The sequence below is a fragment of the Colossoma macropomum genome, unplaced genomic scaffold (assembly GCF_904425465.1).
Source record: "Colossoma macropomum unplaced genomic scaffold, Colossoma_macropomum, whole genome shotgun sequence".
Lineage (NCBI taxonomy): Eukaryota > Metazoa > Chordata > Actinopteri > Characiformes > Serrasalmidae > Colossoma > Colossoma macropomum.
The window spans coordinates 28,834,498-28,854,099 of NW_023494787.1; the positions used below are offsets into that span (position 1 = coordinate 28,834,498).

The following is a 19,602-nucleotide window of genomic DNA, read 5'->3' on the forward strand; positions in this document are numbered from 1 at the left end:
TTGGGCAACATTCTTAGCATTCCTGGCAACATTCTTAGACAAATTCTTACCAGTTCCCCCCTTTGCCCGAGGAAAAGGTTTTTATTAATGTGATTTCTTGACATAATTGAATAAGAATCCTAAGTAAACAACTGCATCACTTTAATGAAAGTTACATATATGTTGTGTTGTTTTTAAAGCACTTTACCTTGAAACAGGTAAATAGTTGTCAGTCAGATATAATGAATAGGTCAGATACAATCTTGTGTCATTAAGTCTGAGCTACTAGAGTGATTGCATTTGTGACAGTTTTACTGTAGAACTAGGTTGAGCAAAGAAAAAGGACACTAGAACTTGTCTCAGCATGTCTTTAGATTGCCAAGAGGGAACTGAATAGTTTTACTGGAAATGACTGGCTTTTGTTTAAAACATGTTCACTTACTTCTTGTTAACTCTTACCAACTCAGGTGATATTACCTGACTAGAGAGTGCTGGACTAAAACAATCTAGAACAGGATCATGCCATGAAGCATGACAGTGGTGAGGCTGACTTCTTTATTAGGAAGTTATGGAACTCCCTACAATCTGCCATGACTGCATTCTTGCATAGACATATTAAAATGCTTGGGGCAAGGAAGACAAAGTAGAAAATAAAACAACAGTTGAGCACACTTCTCTTCATGCGCACAGATGCACAAACAGCAGCACATTTACTGGCAGAATTGTTACGTACATTGTTCCCCTGAGTGACACTTGATCCTGTAGATTAGAGATTGTTAAGCAGTCAAAATACAAACAGTGCAACGTGGTTGGAAAGAGATTTTATCCAGTCAAGGTTGAGTCCTGTTGAATAAAGTAGGGGGGCTGCTTATTTTCTTCTGTAGAAGCAGCTAAATCAGTCATTGGGCTTTAAGATAAAATGATGTTTGACTTCATTTGGAGAAACAAGTCTCCTTCCAGTTATCAGCTTTTCACAGGCAAGCATTGTTAAGTTGGTTATTAACTATTAACAAAGTTTAACCTCAGCAGCCTTTGCTGTGGAACAATGAGCAGGTTACCTGTGAAGGAAGATCACTGTTCTTATATTCATGGTTGAATAATAACATTCCATTTATTCAGCAGTTACTTGATGATAATCATCATTTTATTACCTTCTCTGACAACAATTTTGGAAACATCACTTCAGATACTGAATACAAAAGGGAGGTGTCTCTATCCTTGATGATCTTCTCACTTTACTTAAAGGTAGCCACAAGATTAAACTGGGAAGCCTTAGCTGACTGTTTGGGCATGTTTACCAGGAGTACCAATATTTGTGGAGGGCACTGTAAATGGTTACTTCCAATTAAAAAAAAGAAAAACACACTGCCAAAGCCGTGTAACTGCCACACTGGACAAAGCTTTCTGGTTTGCAAGGGGGATTTTGGTGAGGTTGCCAGTCTGATGACAATTCAATGCACAGCAATGTTAGCTTGTATGTTGCTCTGCATGTGCATTTTGACTCTTTAACAACCTCATAATTCGGAGGATCCAGTGACATTCAAGGAAAAAGATATGTATGGCAAGACGAATTGGGTCTGGAACTGTTCTGTTTAACACAGGATATGGGACAATAGCTGCCATTTTTGGAAGTCATTCACTTTTCCTGTAAAGAAACTCGGCCTAGCCCTAGGATTATTGTTTTTTTTTGTTTTGTTTTTTTTGCATGACACTAATAATGGCATTTTCTGCTGCTAGGTTTTGTCCTGTGTACATTTGTCTCCCAAATGTCACTGGCCTTCTGAGTTACGAGGTTGGTAAGTAGTCAAAATATAGATTATGTAGAAATAAAGAAATTGTTCCTAATTTCAAAGTTAGGTAAATGTATGATCATATGCATTTTAAGGATAACAGATGTTAGCAAGATGTTCTGTGATTTTGAAGATGTGTTAACAAGGTTGGGATGTAATGGGATACAAGTATTGGGAATACTTACAATATAGAAATGAAGTATCTGTATTCAGTCCACGTTACAGTTTGTAAAGGCAGTTTTCAGAATATCGGTACCTTTTAAACTTTTAGGGGAATAATTTTAGAAAAATTTAAGAAATTATCTTGTAAAAGAAACACCATCACTCTTTGTTTATTATTTTAACCAGTGCACAGCAGGTAAAACAACATACTCTTCAGAAGAACTCAAAAATCAGCTTCTTTACAAACACTGAATTTCTGGCTAAAGTCTGAGTAGACTGATAAATCAATGTGGTGATCCAACTATTAATCTCAGTGGTACTGAGCTCTGCTAAAGTCTGAGTAGACTGATAAATCAATGTGATGATCAGTTATTAATCTCAGTGGTACTTAGCTCTGCTAAAGCCTGAGTAGACTGATAAATCAATGTGATGATCAGTTATTAATCTCAGTGTTACTGAGCTCTGCTAAAGTCTGAGTAGACGGATAAATCAGTGTGGTGATCAGTTATTAATCTCAGTGTTACTGAGCTCTGCTAAAGCCTAAGTAGACTGATAAATCAATGTGATCAGCTATTTAAAATTAAATGTAATAAAAAATACAACAGTAGAGTTTGTACCGTATTAATGTGTGTTCTGCATGTACTCTAATTGTTCTCGGAATATGTTACTTTTTCATGTATTTTAATAGAATATGTTAATAAATACATTTAGGACAGTGTATTGAGTATTCGGCTATCACTATGTTTTTAAAGGATTCTGCCCAACTCTCTGTGTTAACAATAGCAAAGAATGACTTTGTTATATAACCAAACAGGCTAAATATCTTGTTTGTCAGCTTCTCAGCCATGTGTCTTGGAGCAGATGTACATGTTCCATGTGATGTTTGACAGGTTTAAACTGTTAATGCAGTCACTGTTAAAGTTAGATCCTCTTGTCTTCTGTTTAGGAAATGATTTAAATTTTAACCCCCCCCCCCTTTAAACTCTTGGAATGTCAGTTATCAGATTTACAGAACCCTACACAGTGGTGCTGCATACTGCAAAGCTCTGAAAGCTTGTCTGAGGTGCCTGTGCCTACTAACAGCTGCTATGTCACAACTGGACAGTTGGCATTAAAGGGATGGGATTTAGTGATTCTGGGACCCTAGGCAAAAGACAGCAACTAATTTTTAAATTAGTGACACAACTTAGTACACTGCAAAAAATGATAATCTGGCAGTCTTCTTAAATAATATTTCTCATTTCAAGATTGCTGTAAAAATATTTGAATAAGATTTTTTACTAAAGTAATTTTATTAAGTGAAATTAACACTGAACTTGTCAATACTGACATGAACGCTAGCATTATTTACGTATGTGTCTGTCTACTGAGCCTGTGCAGCATAATGTCCGAAAGTGTAGTGACATTTTTTATGTTTGCTTTCCTCCCGTTTTTTTGTGTGTCTTTGCTACAGTCTCAATACCCATAACATCATACCAAGGAACCTTATCTTATCTAATGTAGATTATCGCTTAATTACCTTTTTTTTTTGTCTGTTTTTACATGGGGTGGGGTAAGTCTGCATAAAAATGGCTGAAAATAACTGCTAGTTATTTTTAAAATGTATATATATTTCGGAGTAGGTCATTTAATAAGTTCAGTATATCTAATCTGCAGGCCCTGGGCAGCTCTCTGACTGTAAAGACCGCCCCTGGCTAAGAGGTCCCAGATATTACCTAACATATAAGAAACTTGAAGCAATGCTGCTTACAATTTGTCACTTCAAGTTCCTGTTAAGCCTGTATCTGTCTTGTCAACTCTACAAAACAATTAATGTTATTTCCAAAAGTGAAATAGAAACTTATTGCAGTGGTGGAAAAATTGAACATAGAAAATTGAAAACTGGCAAGGACATGACCCCAGTGTGCCCAGCGTAAATGATGTTTGAGTTCTTCAGGCTTTTGTGTAGATTTTTCCTTTTTGTGTGGAAGGCAATGTGGGGTTGAAAAGCCACTACAAGGGGCAGAATAGTTTACATTAAGTAGTTTGATAATGAGAAAGAAATGACTTTGAGCAATGCCCTGCCAATGTTCACTCTTTCCTGTTAGATGTTGGAATTCAGAACTGATCAAAGCCCAATGGAGCCCAACATAAGGGAGATATTTAACGAATTTCACACAATTTTCCCCTTACCCTACATGCTGCACTTGAGCTATGAGGCTAATGTAAAAACAGGATTGGTTGACAGAATTCCATTAGTTTTTATCTACATTAGACTCTTTGTTCCAGTACAAAACTGAAGAAGCAGACTTCAGACACCAAACATATCTTGGTTGATCAGCTGTACTTGAGTTTTTTCATTTTCATGAACTGACATCAGAATTATTGGAATACATAATTTGTCTTCAAATGTTTTATTTCTTTTATGAAAAACATAAAACATCAGTTTAAAGCTAGACTGAATAAAAACAAAGATTATTATCATTATTGTTATTATTGCACACAAATGTAAAAGAACATTCTTTTTCATAATAATAGTTGAGGCATATAAAATGATGTCTTCCAGATTCATATCAGTTCCAAAAAACAAAATGTATGAACTGTAAAAACTATGATTTATGGCTAACTAACAAAAACACCTGCCTGTTGAGCTGTGACATCACACTTTTCGATAAGAACAGTCGATTTGAATGCCTGGAGAAATATTCAAAACAGGACCACAAAGACTTTTGAATGACGGTGCATGTTCCTGCTGACTGACACAGCTCATGTTGTGGTGGGCTGTCTGAGCTACAGCCTGAGGGATGTTCTGTTCTAGTTCAGTGCTCCGGTCAGAGCTCCATGTGTTTTGGTCCAAGCTTGGAAGAGACTGATATCCATCATCAGCTGGGATAATGATGCTTTCACAGGCAGGCACAGCAACATCCTGTGGTTTCTTGCAGCAAATAGGCTTTTCCATGATCAGATTAACGTCATTGTGAAAGCTGATAAATGCTTGGTTTACAGATGCATCTGCTTCTGGTTTGTTTCCATGGTCCAAGAGTTCATTCACACTCTGATATCCATGAACCACAACAATCTCGGTTCTGAAGGGTGTGGACTGAGTCGAGTTAGCATCTGCAGGCCCTGAACACGGACCATAGTCCAAGTCTGTCTGCATCACTGGATCCACGTTTTCAGACAAAGCCGGGAATAAATTGTCATTCTTAATAGACTGGTGCAGAAAGGAGGAACTGTCGGAGTGTGATTCCAAAAGGCACCTGTTGCTGAGGGATGAGTCAGAGTTATTCCCAGATTGCCTTTGGATTTCAGTGTTGGCTCCGTCTGATAGCACATTGTTATGAACTTTGTTGCACACTGAGATAGGAGCAAGGTTTGTTGAAGCAGGGAGCGAATTCTCTTTCTTACAAGAGTCAGAGGGCTGGGTCAACAAAGAGAAGGCTGCATCAAAATAGCACTTGTTGCTGAAGGACAACAATCCTGTGCTATTCTCTGAATCCTGTTCAGTTCCACAGGTGGAGTTGACTGTGACAGTGGCTCTTGATTGATTTTCAAGTGTGTTGTAGGACATTGATGTTTCCAGCTTACTTACTGCAGCATTTACAGTGACTTTGTCCTGACGCACACTCCTAATACTCTGGCGATTATGATGTTCTCTGTTGACATCTGCTTGAAACGAAGATGACCTTTTGGAGGAAGCACAAAGGAGTTGACATTACAAGCTATTACAAGTCAATCTGATCAACAGTAAAAGAAAGCAACTCCATTCAACTCCAAAAAGAACAGACCATACAACATACAGTCTACAGATGCAACTACATCTACCTGGGCAAACACTATTGAGAAATACGTCTTTCTGTAAGGTTACAGATGCAGGCAAATGAATAAAATGCAGATATTTTAGATCAGTTACCCAGCATTGCCTAAACATTCTGCTCTTCAGCAGTACTGTGCTATTACATATTGTTTGCATAAGCTAAGTCATTCTCTATTAATAGATTTCAAGTGTATGAAACAAAACATTACCAAGTTTTGTTCCCAGTCAATCCCAGTGAAGACTTTTCAACATGGATGGGAGAGAACTCATTTTCAAAGGGAAGCAAGATGTCAATCTGATAAACAGTAAATCAAAAGCAAGGCAGATTCAGATAATAAACTCCACTCCTTTTTTGAGGAACATTACCATGAGTTTTTTTAACATGAGTGTTTTTTACCTGACTTTTAAAACTCGAAGTGATTTTTGGAGTTGGATATGTATCCCACAACTCTCTCTTCATTCTGTAAAAAAAAGTGAAAACGGCTGTCATTTAACTATCATCTATAGGTCCAGTTGAATTTACCTGAATCAATCAAATTAGCTTGCATCAGGACGTATGAGCAAATAGGCATGAGTATCTCACCAAACAAAGCACTATATCATTACATGAATGTGAGGGTGGGTGGGCACACACAAGGATATTAGAAGTGAAAGTGGTCTTACTTGTTGTAATAGCAGAAAGTGGTGGACATAAAGATGATCAGAATGATGCATAAGATGGGAATTAATATCTTGAGAACAGTCTCTGTAGATATGGCTGGGGGCACAGAAACGTTACCCAGTTAAATACACAATGAAGTCCTTTTACAGTGCGTGGTTTAATGACATGTTTAATGCAACTTACGTGTTATGAACTCATATGGTTGACTATAGTCGCTTAATATTGAATTGTTGTTGAATTGTGTCCTCACTCTCACAACATATTTAGAGTTAGGCTGAAGGTTTCTGCTCACAATCTCATAGTGAGATCCTTGAAGCAAATGTTTAGACATCTGTATGGACAAAGGTAAAATGAATCATTTTCTGTGGCTATTTTTAAACACCATAGTAATATAGAGTTTGTGAAAGGATGTATGATTATTCATGCATAATCAGCTAACTTAGGGTGTGTCTAACACCTTTGACACTGAAGGTGAACACCGTACTCAGACTTTCAGAAATAATTTTTGAACAGGTGATGTATAGTTGGTGTTGCACATTATAATAGGTTTATATCACTTGTGCAAAATGGTAGGATAGATAGATAGATAGATAGATACATAGATAGATAGATAGATACATAGATAGATAGATACATAGATAGATAGATACATAGATAGATAGATAGATACTTTATTGATCCCGAACCAAATTCAGCAGTTGGTGTGTATCAAGTGATGTATGCTTATTCATGCGTAACCAGTTCACTTACATTCTTGCTTCCTTTAATGCCATAGGTGAGCTCTGTCATCAGACTATCAGAAAATGGTTTTTGAAGAGGTGATGTGTAGTTGGTGTCCCAGGTAATACGAAAGTTTCCATTTTCTGTCAGCTTGACTGATACGATGGTTGGTCGTTTGGGTTTGACTGCATTAAGAAATACATAGTCAGTTACGTACTTGCATTATTGCACCATTACCATTCTTGATTAAATACAAAAATCTCTGAAAAGCACAGAGGCTGGACACAATAGTGGAAATGGCACATGGATAAGAAGTGAACAGTGATATTGTACATTATGTCAGCTTCAGAAATGACATTCAAGACGTTGAAATACAAGTGTTTAAACATCTCAAAGGAGGAAAAGTCATTTTACATGCACCCTATAGTGGAACACTATAGCCTCATGATATCAACCTTCTGTTAATATGATATACGTAAGCAATAGAACACGAGAGGGAGTGTGTTATCGCAAAATAACAACCACATGACCTCGAGTGTTCTATTGCTTTTATACAACAGTTAAATAAATAAAGTAATAAATAAATTGGGCCGTGAATGTGGCATTTAATATGTCTTAATGTTAGCAATTCCTTCTGCCAAATTATAGTTCCTTAACAAGTAGCTTGTTGCTACGTCATAGTAACAAACTCCGCTCACTCGCTGCACAGACAGCAGTTTGTTCTCTGGCTCCTTACACTAAATTCCAAAACTGTCATTACGACTGAGCAAGCTTTTCAGTCGGCAGCTGTGACAGAAGAACACCGAAACAACCTGGAATTAGCCAGAAATGAACCGAATGCCATTCCAGGTTGTTTAGGTGTTCTTCTGTCACGGCTGCCAACTGAAAAGCTTGCTCAGTGGTGATGATTGCCTAAACATTCTGCTCTTCAGCAGTACAATAACTGTGTCATTACATATTGTTTGCATGCATACAAATATTATCAAATCCTTCACTTTCACTATTTGGACAAATGAACAAAAAATTTTCATGATATTCAAAAATATATATTCCATGATGTTCTATGATGAAATTATGTAACTTCAAAGCAAATGTGTAAAGTGACATTTCATTCAGCATGATTAGCCTGAAATAATAGGGACATGACCACTGAAAAGCCAAGAAGTCAGTGCATAATGCATTATAAGCAAGTAATGTGTGCAATAAAAGAGTGAGATGATTAACATCATCACAACAGCAACATGAAGCAACTAATTGAGGGTGCAATGATCACAAAAACAGGAAAGACAAAAAAACAGCAGTGTGGCTTTAGAAATAACCACAGAATTGAACCAGCACTCACTTTATCATTAGCTGAGCAACAAGCTATCTCCATACACACCACTAAACAAATTCAAGAGTGTTTTCATGAACACAAGGAAAAAGTCAAATGCCTTTCAGGCCCACCTGCCCTGAGTCACCCAATCTGAACATCATTTAAGCTTTTTAAGATGTTCTAGAGTACAAAATATAAAGTAGTCTTCCTACTAGTAACTAAATTCGTAACTAAATAGTAACTAAATATCAATGACTAAAATAATAACTGAGTAAAACCTAGATTCTTTTCCTCAAAAATACACTTGAGTTGAAGTAAGAGGAATAGCATTTTTGAACACTCACAAAACATCCATAGTGTAACTCAGTAAATGTAGTTCGTCACTACTGAGCATCACAATCACGCAATGTTTGTAAGAAAAGTGTTTCACCAGTACTGACTTACTGCTTTCATCAGTGTTGATGTTTTTCGTGAACACAAGATCCTCCCCTCTGTACAGAATAGCTGTGAAGTTCTCTGTAAGGACAAAGCCTGGCACTTGGAATTTGCATTCACAGGCTTTGGGTGGGAAACGTTCAAAACTGCATGAATATCTGGAAAGTAGGAAAAGACAATGTTACACACAGAACTAATACACTAAGAAAATGTTAACTTAGTTTGTCTAAATCATTACTGACATGAAGAACTCACGTTTGTTGTTTGTACGTATTGTGAGATACATTGAGTTTATATTCAGTACAGTGGAGTTTGTCTGAAATCATGTGACACTTCATCTCTGTATCATAATCGTTGAAGCATGTCAGATCACTCACTGTGGGCTCTGAAACAGTTAACATTGGTCATATAACAGCTTTTGTAATTATTCAGTTAATAGTAATATGTCATTTTACTGATCTGTATTGAGATAAGACTTGATTCTTGACAACAGATTACAAGAAGCTTCCTCACTGAAAGCTTAATTTCATCTGTGTTTCAATCTGTGACTTGGTCAGAGTGATATTATCCTTATTTATGCAAATAGGAATGACTGATAATGACAGCAGAGAACTCACCATAAGATTCTGGGAGGGCGAAAGGAATGAAGAGTAGTTGAAAAAGAAAAATTGTGGTATGCATTGTAGTCAAAAAGTCTATGCTTAATTTCCCTGTAAAGGAAAGTGAAAAAGTTATAGAAATATCTCAAATATTTATAGTTTAATTATAGCACATATAAAACCTTGTAAAAAGAGTCACTGGCTAAGAAAGTATTGTTTGTCCATTTCCTGTTAACAGAAGTTCTCCCTCTCTCTTAGGCCTGTAAAAGCATAAAAAAAAAAAACTTACCCATGTAGATGTTATAAAACTGAAGAAACTAAGCGAGTAGATTTCAGTGTTATACTGAGGACCAGTGTTTGTATAAGAGAAGGGAACAACAGAAATGAACATGTCTGATTGTACTTCTCTGTCTGAAGAGAAGAATTGTGTAATATGCGTGTTTCAGTGTAATATTCTTGCTGTGTAGTTCCCTGGAAGCTCATTGCTCAGCCGTCACCAGAAAACTCCGCCTCTTCCCAACCCAGCTCGCCTTTCCTGTAAACACTACAGGACTTACAGTGGCACACTGCTCAGATCTTTCACTGCTACAGGGTAAAAAAGAAGTTTGTTTGAGAAGGCTTTACTTAACTGCTGTCCATTATCTCACTTGGCTTTTGTTCGTACAACAACTTCTACAATTTTTACTCTCTTTATTCCTTCTGAATCCAGTAGATGGAACTCTTTAAAAATAAATGAAGGGGAGAAAGTAAACATGATAAAAACAAAAGAATGTTTCTTGTTTTTCTGTACTGTTTTTGTTAGGATGCAGAGGGATGTGATGTGTAAAGTATTCGGGCTGAATTTACAGAAGAACTAGAAAGGTTTATGTTGTACTGGCCAGATAAATGTCCCCCAGTCACATATAGATAATGGAGTATTGATTTCTCTATAAGCAGGACCTAAAAGGTTTGTTAGCATAATCTATACTGCATTTGGGTGTATTTAAACCATTTCAACTGAAACAGAAAAAAACAGCTCATGCAATTAAGACCATGATGCTGAATTTATGGTTTAAAATAATGGTTCCAGGAACAAACAGGTGTTTCAGGAGTACTCAACCATAACTGTGTGCCATATATGAGGCAGATCTGGCCCACACATTTTAAATATATTCAGTTTACAGTGAATGGGCCAGATCTAGACCACAGCTGTTAAACTTGCACACTTTACAGTATATGGGCCAGAGCTGGGCCACATCCATTAGTTGTACTCATTTTACAGTGTGTGGGCCTCATCTGGGCCACATCCACTAGTTCCTTTTGTTTTACAGTGTATGAGCCAGATCTGGGCCGTGGTCCCAGCCAGAACTGGGCCAGAACTAAACCAAAGACGTGGCCCACAAGTGGTTTAAGTTCAAACAGAAGGTGCTTTGTAAACCCGTCGTAAGAATAATGTTACTTGTAGTTTTGTAATGAGATTCAGATGTCCATGTTTTAGCTTGCTGTTGAATGCACCACTACTAGCTTGGTGCTAGGGGTGCTCATTGTACATGGGCCATTAGTATTAACATAAGCTACTTAAAAATGTAATTACGAGGCGTCTGTTTTAAACATCGCACTGAGGAGATCCAGTATAACAGGCTTTTAGACCTGCATTACGATTCAGTAGCAGACTTACTGTATCTAAAGATATAACATTAAAATTTCCTAGAGGGCAATCTATACAGACATGTATCTATAGGCCCATGTATTATGACAAGAAAACACATAATATGTTATTATCACAAAAGAATTTTATTTGGGCTATGCAGAACAACAGTTTAACATATACTATTTATAGTATATATTATTATTATTATAGAAATAAAATGGTAAATATCATTTATCCCTCAATTGTTACTGTTCACATTATATGAACTGTAACTATGATGCACTTTCACTTTTATAGTAAAAATAATCACAGTCTATCTAGCAGGGTTGGGGAGTAGTGAACTACATGTAATTACACTAGATGTTTAACTACATTTTGCAGTAGGTTGCTGGTAGTTTAACTACATTCATATTTGCATAGTGATTCCAGTAAAATTACTTTTTATTTCCATTTTTAGGTGTAGTTACCTCCTGAAACTACAAACAATTTTGGGCCATAAAAAGCTGACAATCCTTGCATTTTCCCATGAGTAGTGGGGTATTTTATTTTTTGATTTATAGCCCTTGGTTTCTCCCTAGGGTAACTTTTATGTGATTCAGCTTCTTCCAGTGTGAACTAATTGCTAGCTTGCAAAACTGTGCTTTCAAAGTAGCTTCACCAATATTGGTACCACATTGGGGTTAAAAGACATCGATATGATTATTATACATACCCTCAGGGCTGGAGTGGGTCTTGTTCTCAGACTGGGAGTTCCCAGTGGGCACAAGTCAGTTGAAAAGACGTTGCGTAGACGTCTTTTTCAGACGTCAGCCGACGGTCGAAATGTGGTTGAATTTGGAAGTTTTTTAGCCGTCTTTTTCTTAACATCCGTTCGACGCCCTCACAGTGGTTGTTCACCAAGGTTCTTTTAGGTTATTTTGACATCATATTTATGTAATTCTAGTACTGTGTTTTTACTTAAGAGGCACAATATAATGCTGGGAACACTAACGTTATATTATCAACTGCTTTTTATGATTACATGTTAGAGCAGGGAAAACACAAAACAGTTGGACTGGAGTTGGGAAACGCTGCCCCAATAATGCACTTTACCAGCCCTAGCAAAGAAATATCTTATCTTTTTGTGGTCCATTGTGCTCGCCGTGATAGACTGAATAGAAATATAATTTAGCTAGGTTAAATAGCTAACGCTAGCTAGCAAACATAAAAATAGTACTAATGTTTTCAGAAAATCAAAGGCGAAACTGGTAGTTAATTGCAGCCTTAGTTAGTTAGCTAACTTTAAAATAAGTTAATATTAACTTAGCTACCGCCTGCTAATTTTGGCCAGCTGACAGTATATACCTATGTAGCTATAACATATAGCTAGCTAGCTAGCTACATACGTTTTCAGTTGGTTAACATTAGCTTGGTAGTTTTCAGAAAATGAATGAAAACAAAATTGAAAACTGTTGTGGGTGCGCATGTTTTACAGATCATGACTGCCTTGGTTTCAAATGAGGGATTTGAGAATTTTTAAATGTAAATGGCAGAAAATACACAAAGTAGATAACAATGCTAGGATATAAAACTAAAGTTTATTTCTATGCTATACTAGGACAAGGTGCCTAGATAGTGATCAAACAAAAACTGACCTAGGTTTTATCTTAAAAGTGACACAATCATGACTACAAACGATGCCAACGTTAGTTAATTGGTTTAAATTAACATCCTGTCAACATTTCTCACTGCCTACCTGCTCAGAAATCTCCCCGTCCTCCTTAACTAGCATTTTCCTATCTTGGTTCTTTGCAGTTCTTGCTGCTACTGTCCACCTTTATATATGAAAACTGCGAAAACAATATCTAGCTAAGTGATTAAACTCAACGGGGCTTTGTCTGTCTGCTGTTACAGTCAGCAAACTGGGGCTGTACAACCTAAGGTGGGGCTGCTGGTTTAGCAGCTAAATGGTGAGGGAGAACAGCAGGGTTTCCTTCTCTCTCATATAAACTGCCCTGTCTTAAGGCCCTGGACTGTATTTGCACTGTATTGTTTTTCAAAAATACGGAAGAAACATGTCCCATATCAGTTCAATATGGAACACATCTTTTAGCTTCCAGTTAAGGGATGGTTGGCAACCCTTATTAGCTAGTTACCCATGTTTGCACATTGGATCATGCAGGTATGATAATGGTAATTAAAGCCACAGAAATACCTTAAAACTTTATCATCTTTAACCATGCTCTTGTGAAATTTGTTATATAGATTGTTGGTGGATGAAATTCATTACGAATACATGTATAATTGCCAATTTCATTCAGCCTTAGGCAGTCTGCTAGCTGGGTATATGTTTTGTGCTGCACTGCTTACAAAACAGTCAACTTCACAAGTTAGCTAGCTAGCTAGTTTGATTAAAATATGATGTGATTACTCAAACATTTCAGAATGCATTGGTGCTGTAAAATTTGCTAATTTAAAACAGCAAATAAAACTGAGCTCCTAAAGCGACGACATTGGCATAGTGGACAAATTTTGCTGTGTCTCTATTAGGAACCTTACTGCTCATTTAAAACGTGGGGCAGCCATATAATGTTTGTGTCAAGCAGTCATTCCTCACAAATAAAACAAAAGCAGGTCTTATCATTTAAATGTCCATGCTGTATGTTCAGTAATATTTTGACAGAAAATGAATACTTTGAGCACGTTGGTGGCCATTTAAAAGCAAGAAACTGTCATGTGTCTTTAAAACTTGTCATTTCAGACCAGACATTTATGGGACATTTGCATCTTATAGGAGCTGGAAACACAATCCTCACTCATTGGACGACTTCAAGGGTGAGTTTTTGCAGAAGAAAAGAGTGAATCCTGTAAATGTAGGCGATGATCTTGATGATGAGGAAGATGTTCAGAGCGCAGAGGTGGAGTGTGTTGAAGCTGAAAATCATCAAAATGAGAGAACTGCCAATTCAATTCAAAAGAATATAGACCACCTGCTGCTTAAGTTGGGAAATTAATTTAAGGTACCCAACCGGTATACTGATGAGGTGGAAGAACAAAATTTCATTTCTCGCTCAGCTTCAGGGCCTGTCAGAAGACAGATTTTACAGTCATGGTTAAATAAGCACAGTTGTCAGGTAGATGGACCAGTAGTCTCAGAGATTGAGACACAACTCTGTGAATCCAATCCTATTAGATTAGCACTGGGGAGTGATGGCCCTCTCTCCACTTCCTACAAGCAGAGGGAGTATTATAAAAAGCATTTTTCTGTGGTGGAGCCCATTGAATATGTGCTCAGTGGCAGTGAGTGAAGACGTTTCAGTTATGTACTTATTCTGAGGTCCTTACATGAGATTTTGATAAAGAAAGAGATCCAGAATGTTTTCATTAACAGTGGGCCGGAAGTACAAACCCACTCTGAAAAGTCATTTCATGATTGGATATTCTTTAAAGCCAATAAATTATCAGGACATGACAGTCATTGCTCTTATTTTGTATATAGATGAAGTTGACATCTGCAGCCCCACCTGGAACTCCAGAAAAAAACATAAAGTCAGTGCTGTGTATTTGGTTTTAGCTAATGTGCCCCATTAAGCGCTTTATTAATTTGCCTTAGATGGCTCAGACGTCCACTTCTGATTTGTCTGACTTATGCTGGTTATATAAGGAATATTCTTTTCAACCTGAATTACTTTACAGTCCTATGCAATAACACAGTTAGTGTAAGATACTAAAAGATGTAGTCAAATCTGTGGCAAATAGATTAAATTAATTAATTTAACTAAAAAGCTTTGTTTTGTACTGTCCACTGTGGTAGACTGACCTTAATAAATAATCTTTTTGTATTTGTTTGCACTGTTCTTGGAAATATCAAGCGTTTGTTTCCTGGTCAGGGGACAAGCCTAACTCTGGATTGAAGTTTCCTTTTAATGGAGATTTAGATTGAAGTGTAATTCAGTGCTGGGCATAATCCCTGTCTTAAGTTTTTGACACTAAGAGTCTACTGCAGTACTCTTGCAGTTGGCTCATGCAGTTGGCCACTACAAATCTCCCTGCTAGTAGAACTAGAAACAGACATTTAGGCCAGATCTCTGTGTTTTGTGGTGTAATGCTATCTAACTTTATAATATAAGTGAACCAACAGTAAAAATGAAACAACTTAAGAAATGAACTGACGTTAATGATGGTAAAGCATTGCAAGTGAATGACATATTTTGAGCACAGGTTTAACAACTTTTTCGTTTTTGTATCTTTTATTTACAGTATGTATACAGTACTGTGAAAGGCTTAGGTATTTAAGAAAATCCTTCGTAAAACCATTTATCAGGGCAGTAAATGTTTGATTAAAAACATGCTGCCATTAGTATAAATACAGATAAACAATACATAGTGACTTTGTGTATCAGTGTGTTAGCTTAGCCATTTCCAAAGCTGTCCTGGAGGAGGCCCAGTATTTACAGTTACCACCCAATACCTAGTTCATTTAATCAGTCCTTAATTAAATTAAATCAGGTGTACTGCTGATGGAATTGAACCCTTTTGTTGCCATGTGGAGGCTAAAGCATAGAGCTAATAGTAGGTTTTACAGTGATCTGGCTGTGTTTGTGCTGTATTTTTGTGTTGTGGGATGCTAGAGCTAGTTTCTCTCACTCTGGCTAGTGATGGCAGGTTCCTCTGAGTGTTCTGGTGTGTGAATCATGTTTAACCCTTTGTTTATAATATGAAGGCTTAAAACAGAGATGCAATATAACAGGAGTGGGTTTTGGGTTATTTTGGTTGGGTTTGGGCCAGCTGGATCGCTGGCTGATGGATGGTCACAGGTGGATGTAATCACTCTGTATTGTGAGGGCAGAGTCTGATGAGTGTTCTGATTGTGAATTATGTCGCTGTTTTAACCCTTTGCTGGAACGTGAAGGCCAAAAAACAGAGCAATAATATCAGGATTTTGGGTGATTTTCTGAGCCAAATTACTCACTGATGGTGATGTCACAGCTTGATGACGCCACACTAACTACTTAGAGCCGGGTCTGCTGAATCGCTTGGATGCCCTGAGATTGAAGTGAACTCTCTCAAAAAGAAGTGAGCACTTGAGAAGGCAGCTGTAAACAATGTAAAGAAGCCAAGAAAGGCAGAGGTAAACTACCTGCCACCTCACCCACAAGGCGGAACAGAAGACAGTTTGGAGCAGGTCAGACCGGAGCTCCTGCATGAAGTAAAGACGCGGAATAACGCTCATATCATCAATGAGAAAATGTACCTCCATTCGTAGGTAGGAAGTTGTCAACTTAGCCCCACCTGTTAGTGCTTTCAGATTATGCTGGCCTACATTGTATGATGCAATGCAGCTGAGTGTCAATGAAATTCCGCCCATTATCTCAAACCTGGTCCTAAAGTATCGCTTATCTTGCACATTGTAGTGTTTTCCTGGAGGGAAAACACAAAAAAAATGCAGGGCAGGGCAAACTCCAGGACCAAGGTTGAGCTCCACTGGAATAGCTGATATGTTTAGGGTTAAATGAAAACATAATTTTATTTTGTGTACTATAGATAAGTGAAGAATTAAGAGACTTACAACAATCCATTGCAGAGTTTATTTTGCTCTATGCAAATGCATTTATTTTTGTACAAACATTTGTTATACTCACAACTTCAAACTTACAATAAAAGGTGGAAAGTATGTCTTCATTGGCCCTCACTAAACTGACATGTAATTAATAAAAAGAAGAAAATAAGTTAACAATTTGACATTTGTGAGTGGAACAGTAATAAAATTTTAAGTTGGACCAAATTAATTTATTAAGCAGGTTCAAATGAAGTGAGTGTTCTAGTATTTAATAAAATCTAATTGCTGGAACTTAATTTAGTTGTGTTAGTGAAACAAAACAATGAAATTAATTTTAACCCTTGTGTGGTGTTCAGGTCTGTGGGACCCATTTTCAATATTTACCAATAGAAAAATGATGTGATTTATTATTGTTTCAACCTTACAGGGTGGAAGGTTTCTACCCACAATCTCATATTCAGTTCGTCCTTTTTCCAGAAGTGTCACCTGTGTAAACAAACATAAAATGAATCGTTTTCTGTGTTTATTGTACTTGTGTAAAATGGTGTGTGTGAAGTGATGTATGCTTATTCATGCTTAACCAGTTCACTTACATTGACTTTGCTCCCTTTAACGCTGTAGGTGAGCTCCATGATCAGACTGTCAGAAAATGTTTTTTGAAGAGGTGATGTATAGTTGGTGTCCCAGGTAATACGAAAGTTTCCATTTTCTGTCAACTTGACTGATACGATGGTTGGTTGTTTGGGTTTGACTGCATTAAGAAATACATAGTCAGCTACATATTTGCATTATGCACAGTTACCACTCTTGATTAAATATAAAAATCTCTAAAAAGCACAAACATAATAGTTGAAATGGCACATAATTAAGAATGGAACAGTGATATTATATACTCTGTCAACTATAGAAATCACAATCAACACTTTGGTATACAAGTTTTGAAAAATTTAAAAGGAGAAAAATCCATTTTACATGCACCCTGTGGTGGAACACTATAGCCTCATGATGTCAACCTCCTTTTAATATGATATACAGAGGTATACAGTTTGAAGATATTGGTTATAAATGTACAAGAGACTAAGAAAACATTGATTTACATTATTAAATATTAGGTAACCATAACAAAGCAGCGAAGAGAACAAACTATAGAACATACAGTCTAAAGATGCAGCTACGTCTACCTGAATGAAAACTACTAAGAAATACTAATTTCTGTAAGGTCACAAATGCAGTAAAATTAATAAAATGCACATATTTTAGCATTGCTTAAACATTCTGCTCTTCAGAAGTATAATAACTATGTCATTACATTTTGGTTTGTGATCTAAACATCTGACCAATGTCCATACTTTTTAAGCAGATATCTGTCCATACTGATATAATTTCAACATTATTGTGCATGCAAATATTATCAAATCCATGACTTTCATTATATAGAATAAATAAATAGCACAGACCAAACAAAAAAAAACCACAGAATTGAACCAACACTCAGTTTGACATTAGCTGAACAACAAGCTACCAGCTAGAGTATCAGCTGATGGCAATCAGACATTTGATTTTTTTCTTAAAAGACTACTAAGCTTTAACAGCTAGTTCAGTTAAGAGGGCTATATGGACAGAAGGAGTCTATTTTTTTGCTTAAAGACTAAAAGAATATGATGGCTCTTTACAGGGTCATATGTACCCTGTGGAGCAAACATTGTTCCTGCATGATGTGTCTATATTGCCTCCATACACACTGCTAAATAAATTCAAGAGTCCTTTCATGAACACAAGGAAAAAGTCAAATGCCTTTCAGGCCCACCAAATCCACACATCATTTACCCTTTTTAAGTCATTCTGGAGTACAAAATATGAAGTAGTTTTTCTACACTCTTTTGGAAGAATGAGCGCATTGAGAAAATCCCACTCCATAAAGTTCAGCACTTGTATGACATCATCCCAAGAAAGACTGAAACTGCTTTTAAGGCTAAAGATTGTCTTACTCCTTATTAGGTGTTCTTCAGAAATATATCATTGCATGCTTCTGTTATTATCTCCATTTCCACAAACACACAGAATTTAAAGATACTGATTACAGATTACAACAGGCTTTTACAAGCCCTATCGACTGCAAAATATAGATAAGATATTAGATAAACAGGACAGCAGATAATGCATCACTAGATCAGAGTAGAGTAGCCTAAAGCCTCACTCAGTCAAGGTGTTGTTACTTCTGTGAAATAATGAGTCAAGTAGAAGTAAAATTACCTTTCCAAAAACAACTGGATTACAAAATACATAAGTACCAGGCAGGGGCGATTCTAGGATCAGAGCTTTAGGCTGAGCACCCAATAAGACAGTGCACTGTGTGCACACGCGCATGTGGGTGAGCATTCGCACTCAGCACAGCTACTGCATGACTCTGGGGAGAGCGGGGTGGGGGAAGAGTAGGAGAGAGAAAGTGGATCATATCATTCACTTATCAGAAATAAACTTCCGGTTCTAAGAAAAACAACAAAAAAAGGCTTTTTACTCTTGTTTTTAGGAGTGCTAGGACTCAATTTAGGGGTGTATGAGCACCCCTAAAAAGAGCCTAGACACGCCTATGGTACCAGGCCAAAAACTTCTTCGTACATCCACCATCTATCAGCATAGGAACTGAAGTTTGTTAGGCTCTATTTTTCTCATTTCATCTTTTTGGTCTACAGTAAAATGATAAACCTCCAAAGCCAGTGGTGTGACCAATCACAAAGCATTACAAATTTCCAGCATAATTGATGAAGAAAATTAGTAACTAAATATTATTGACTAAAACATAACTCTCAAGAAACATCCATGGTGTAACTCAGTAAATGTAGTTAGTCACTACTGTGCATCACAATCATGCAATGTTTGTAGGAAAAGTGTTTCACCAGTACTGACTTACTGCTTTCACCAGTACTGATGTTTTTAGTGAACACAAAATTCTCCCCTCTATACAGAATAGCTATG

The 19,602-nt window shown here is 36.9% G+C and overlaps 1 protein-coding gene across 2 annotated transcripts in view; it reads right to left on the minus strand.

Annotated features, from left to right (window-relative positions):
- Window positions 1-4,556: 4,556 nt before the first annotated feature.
- Window positions 4,557-19,602, minus strand: part of LOC118805753 — a 36,100-nt gene continuing 21,054 nt past the window's right edge. Inside the window, exons 1-10 of one of the 2 annotated variants that reach the window (XM_036566785.1) lie at window positions 9,747-9,897; window positions 9,476-9,568; window positions 9,114-9,243; window positions 8,868-9,016; window positions 7,139-7,293; window positions 6,572-6,719; window positions 6,391-6,484; window positions 6,125-6,188; window positions 5,937-6,022; window positions 4,557-5,596 (exon numbers count right to left, since the gene is read on the minus strand). In XM_036566785.1, the coding sequence (XP_036422678.1) occupies window positions 4,570-5,596; window positions 5,937-6,022; window positions 6,125-6,188; window positions 6,391-6,484; window positions 6,572-6,719; window positions 7,139-7,293; window positions 8,868-9,016; window positions 9,114-9,243; window positions 9,476-9,568; window positions 9,747-9,750 (1,950 nt within the window). In that variant the 5' untranslated portion in view covers window positions 9,751-9,897 and the 3' untranslated portion in view covers window positions 4,557-4,569. Of the gene's footprint in view, window positions 5,597-5,936; window positions 6,023-6,124; window positions 6,189-6,390; window positions 6,485-6,571; window positions 6,720-7,138; window positions 7,294-8,867; window positions 9,017-9,113; window positions 9,244-9,475; window positions 9,569-9,746; window positions 9,898-19,602 lie in introns of those variants that run through there. The other variant, XM_036566784.1, reaches the window with a different exon arrangement.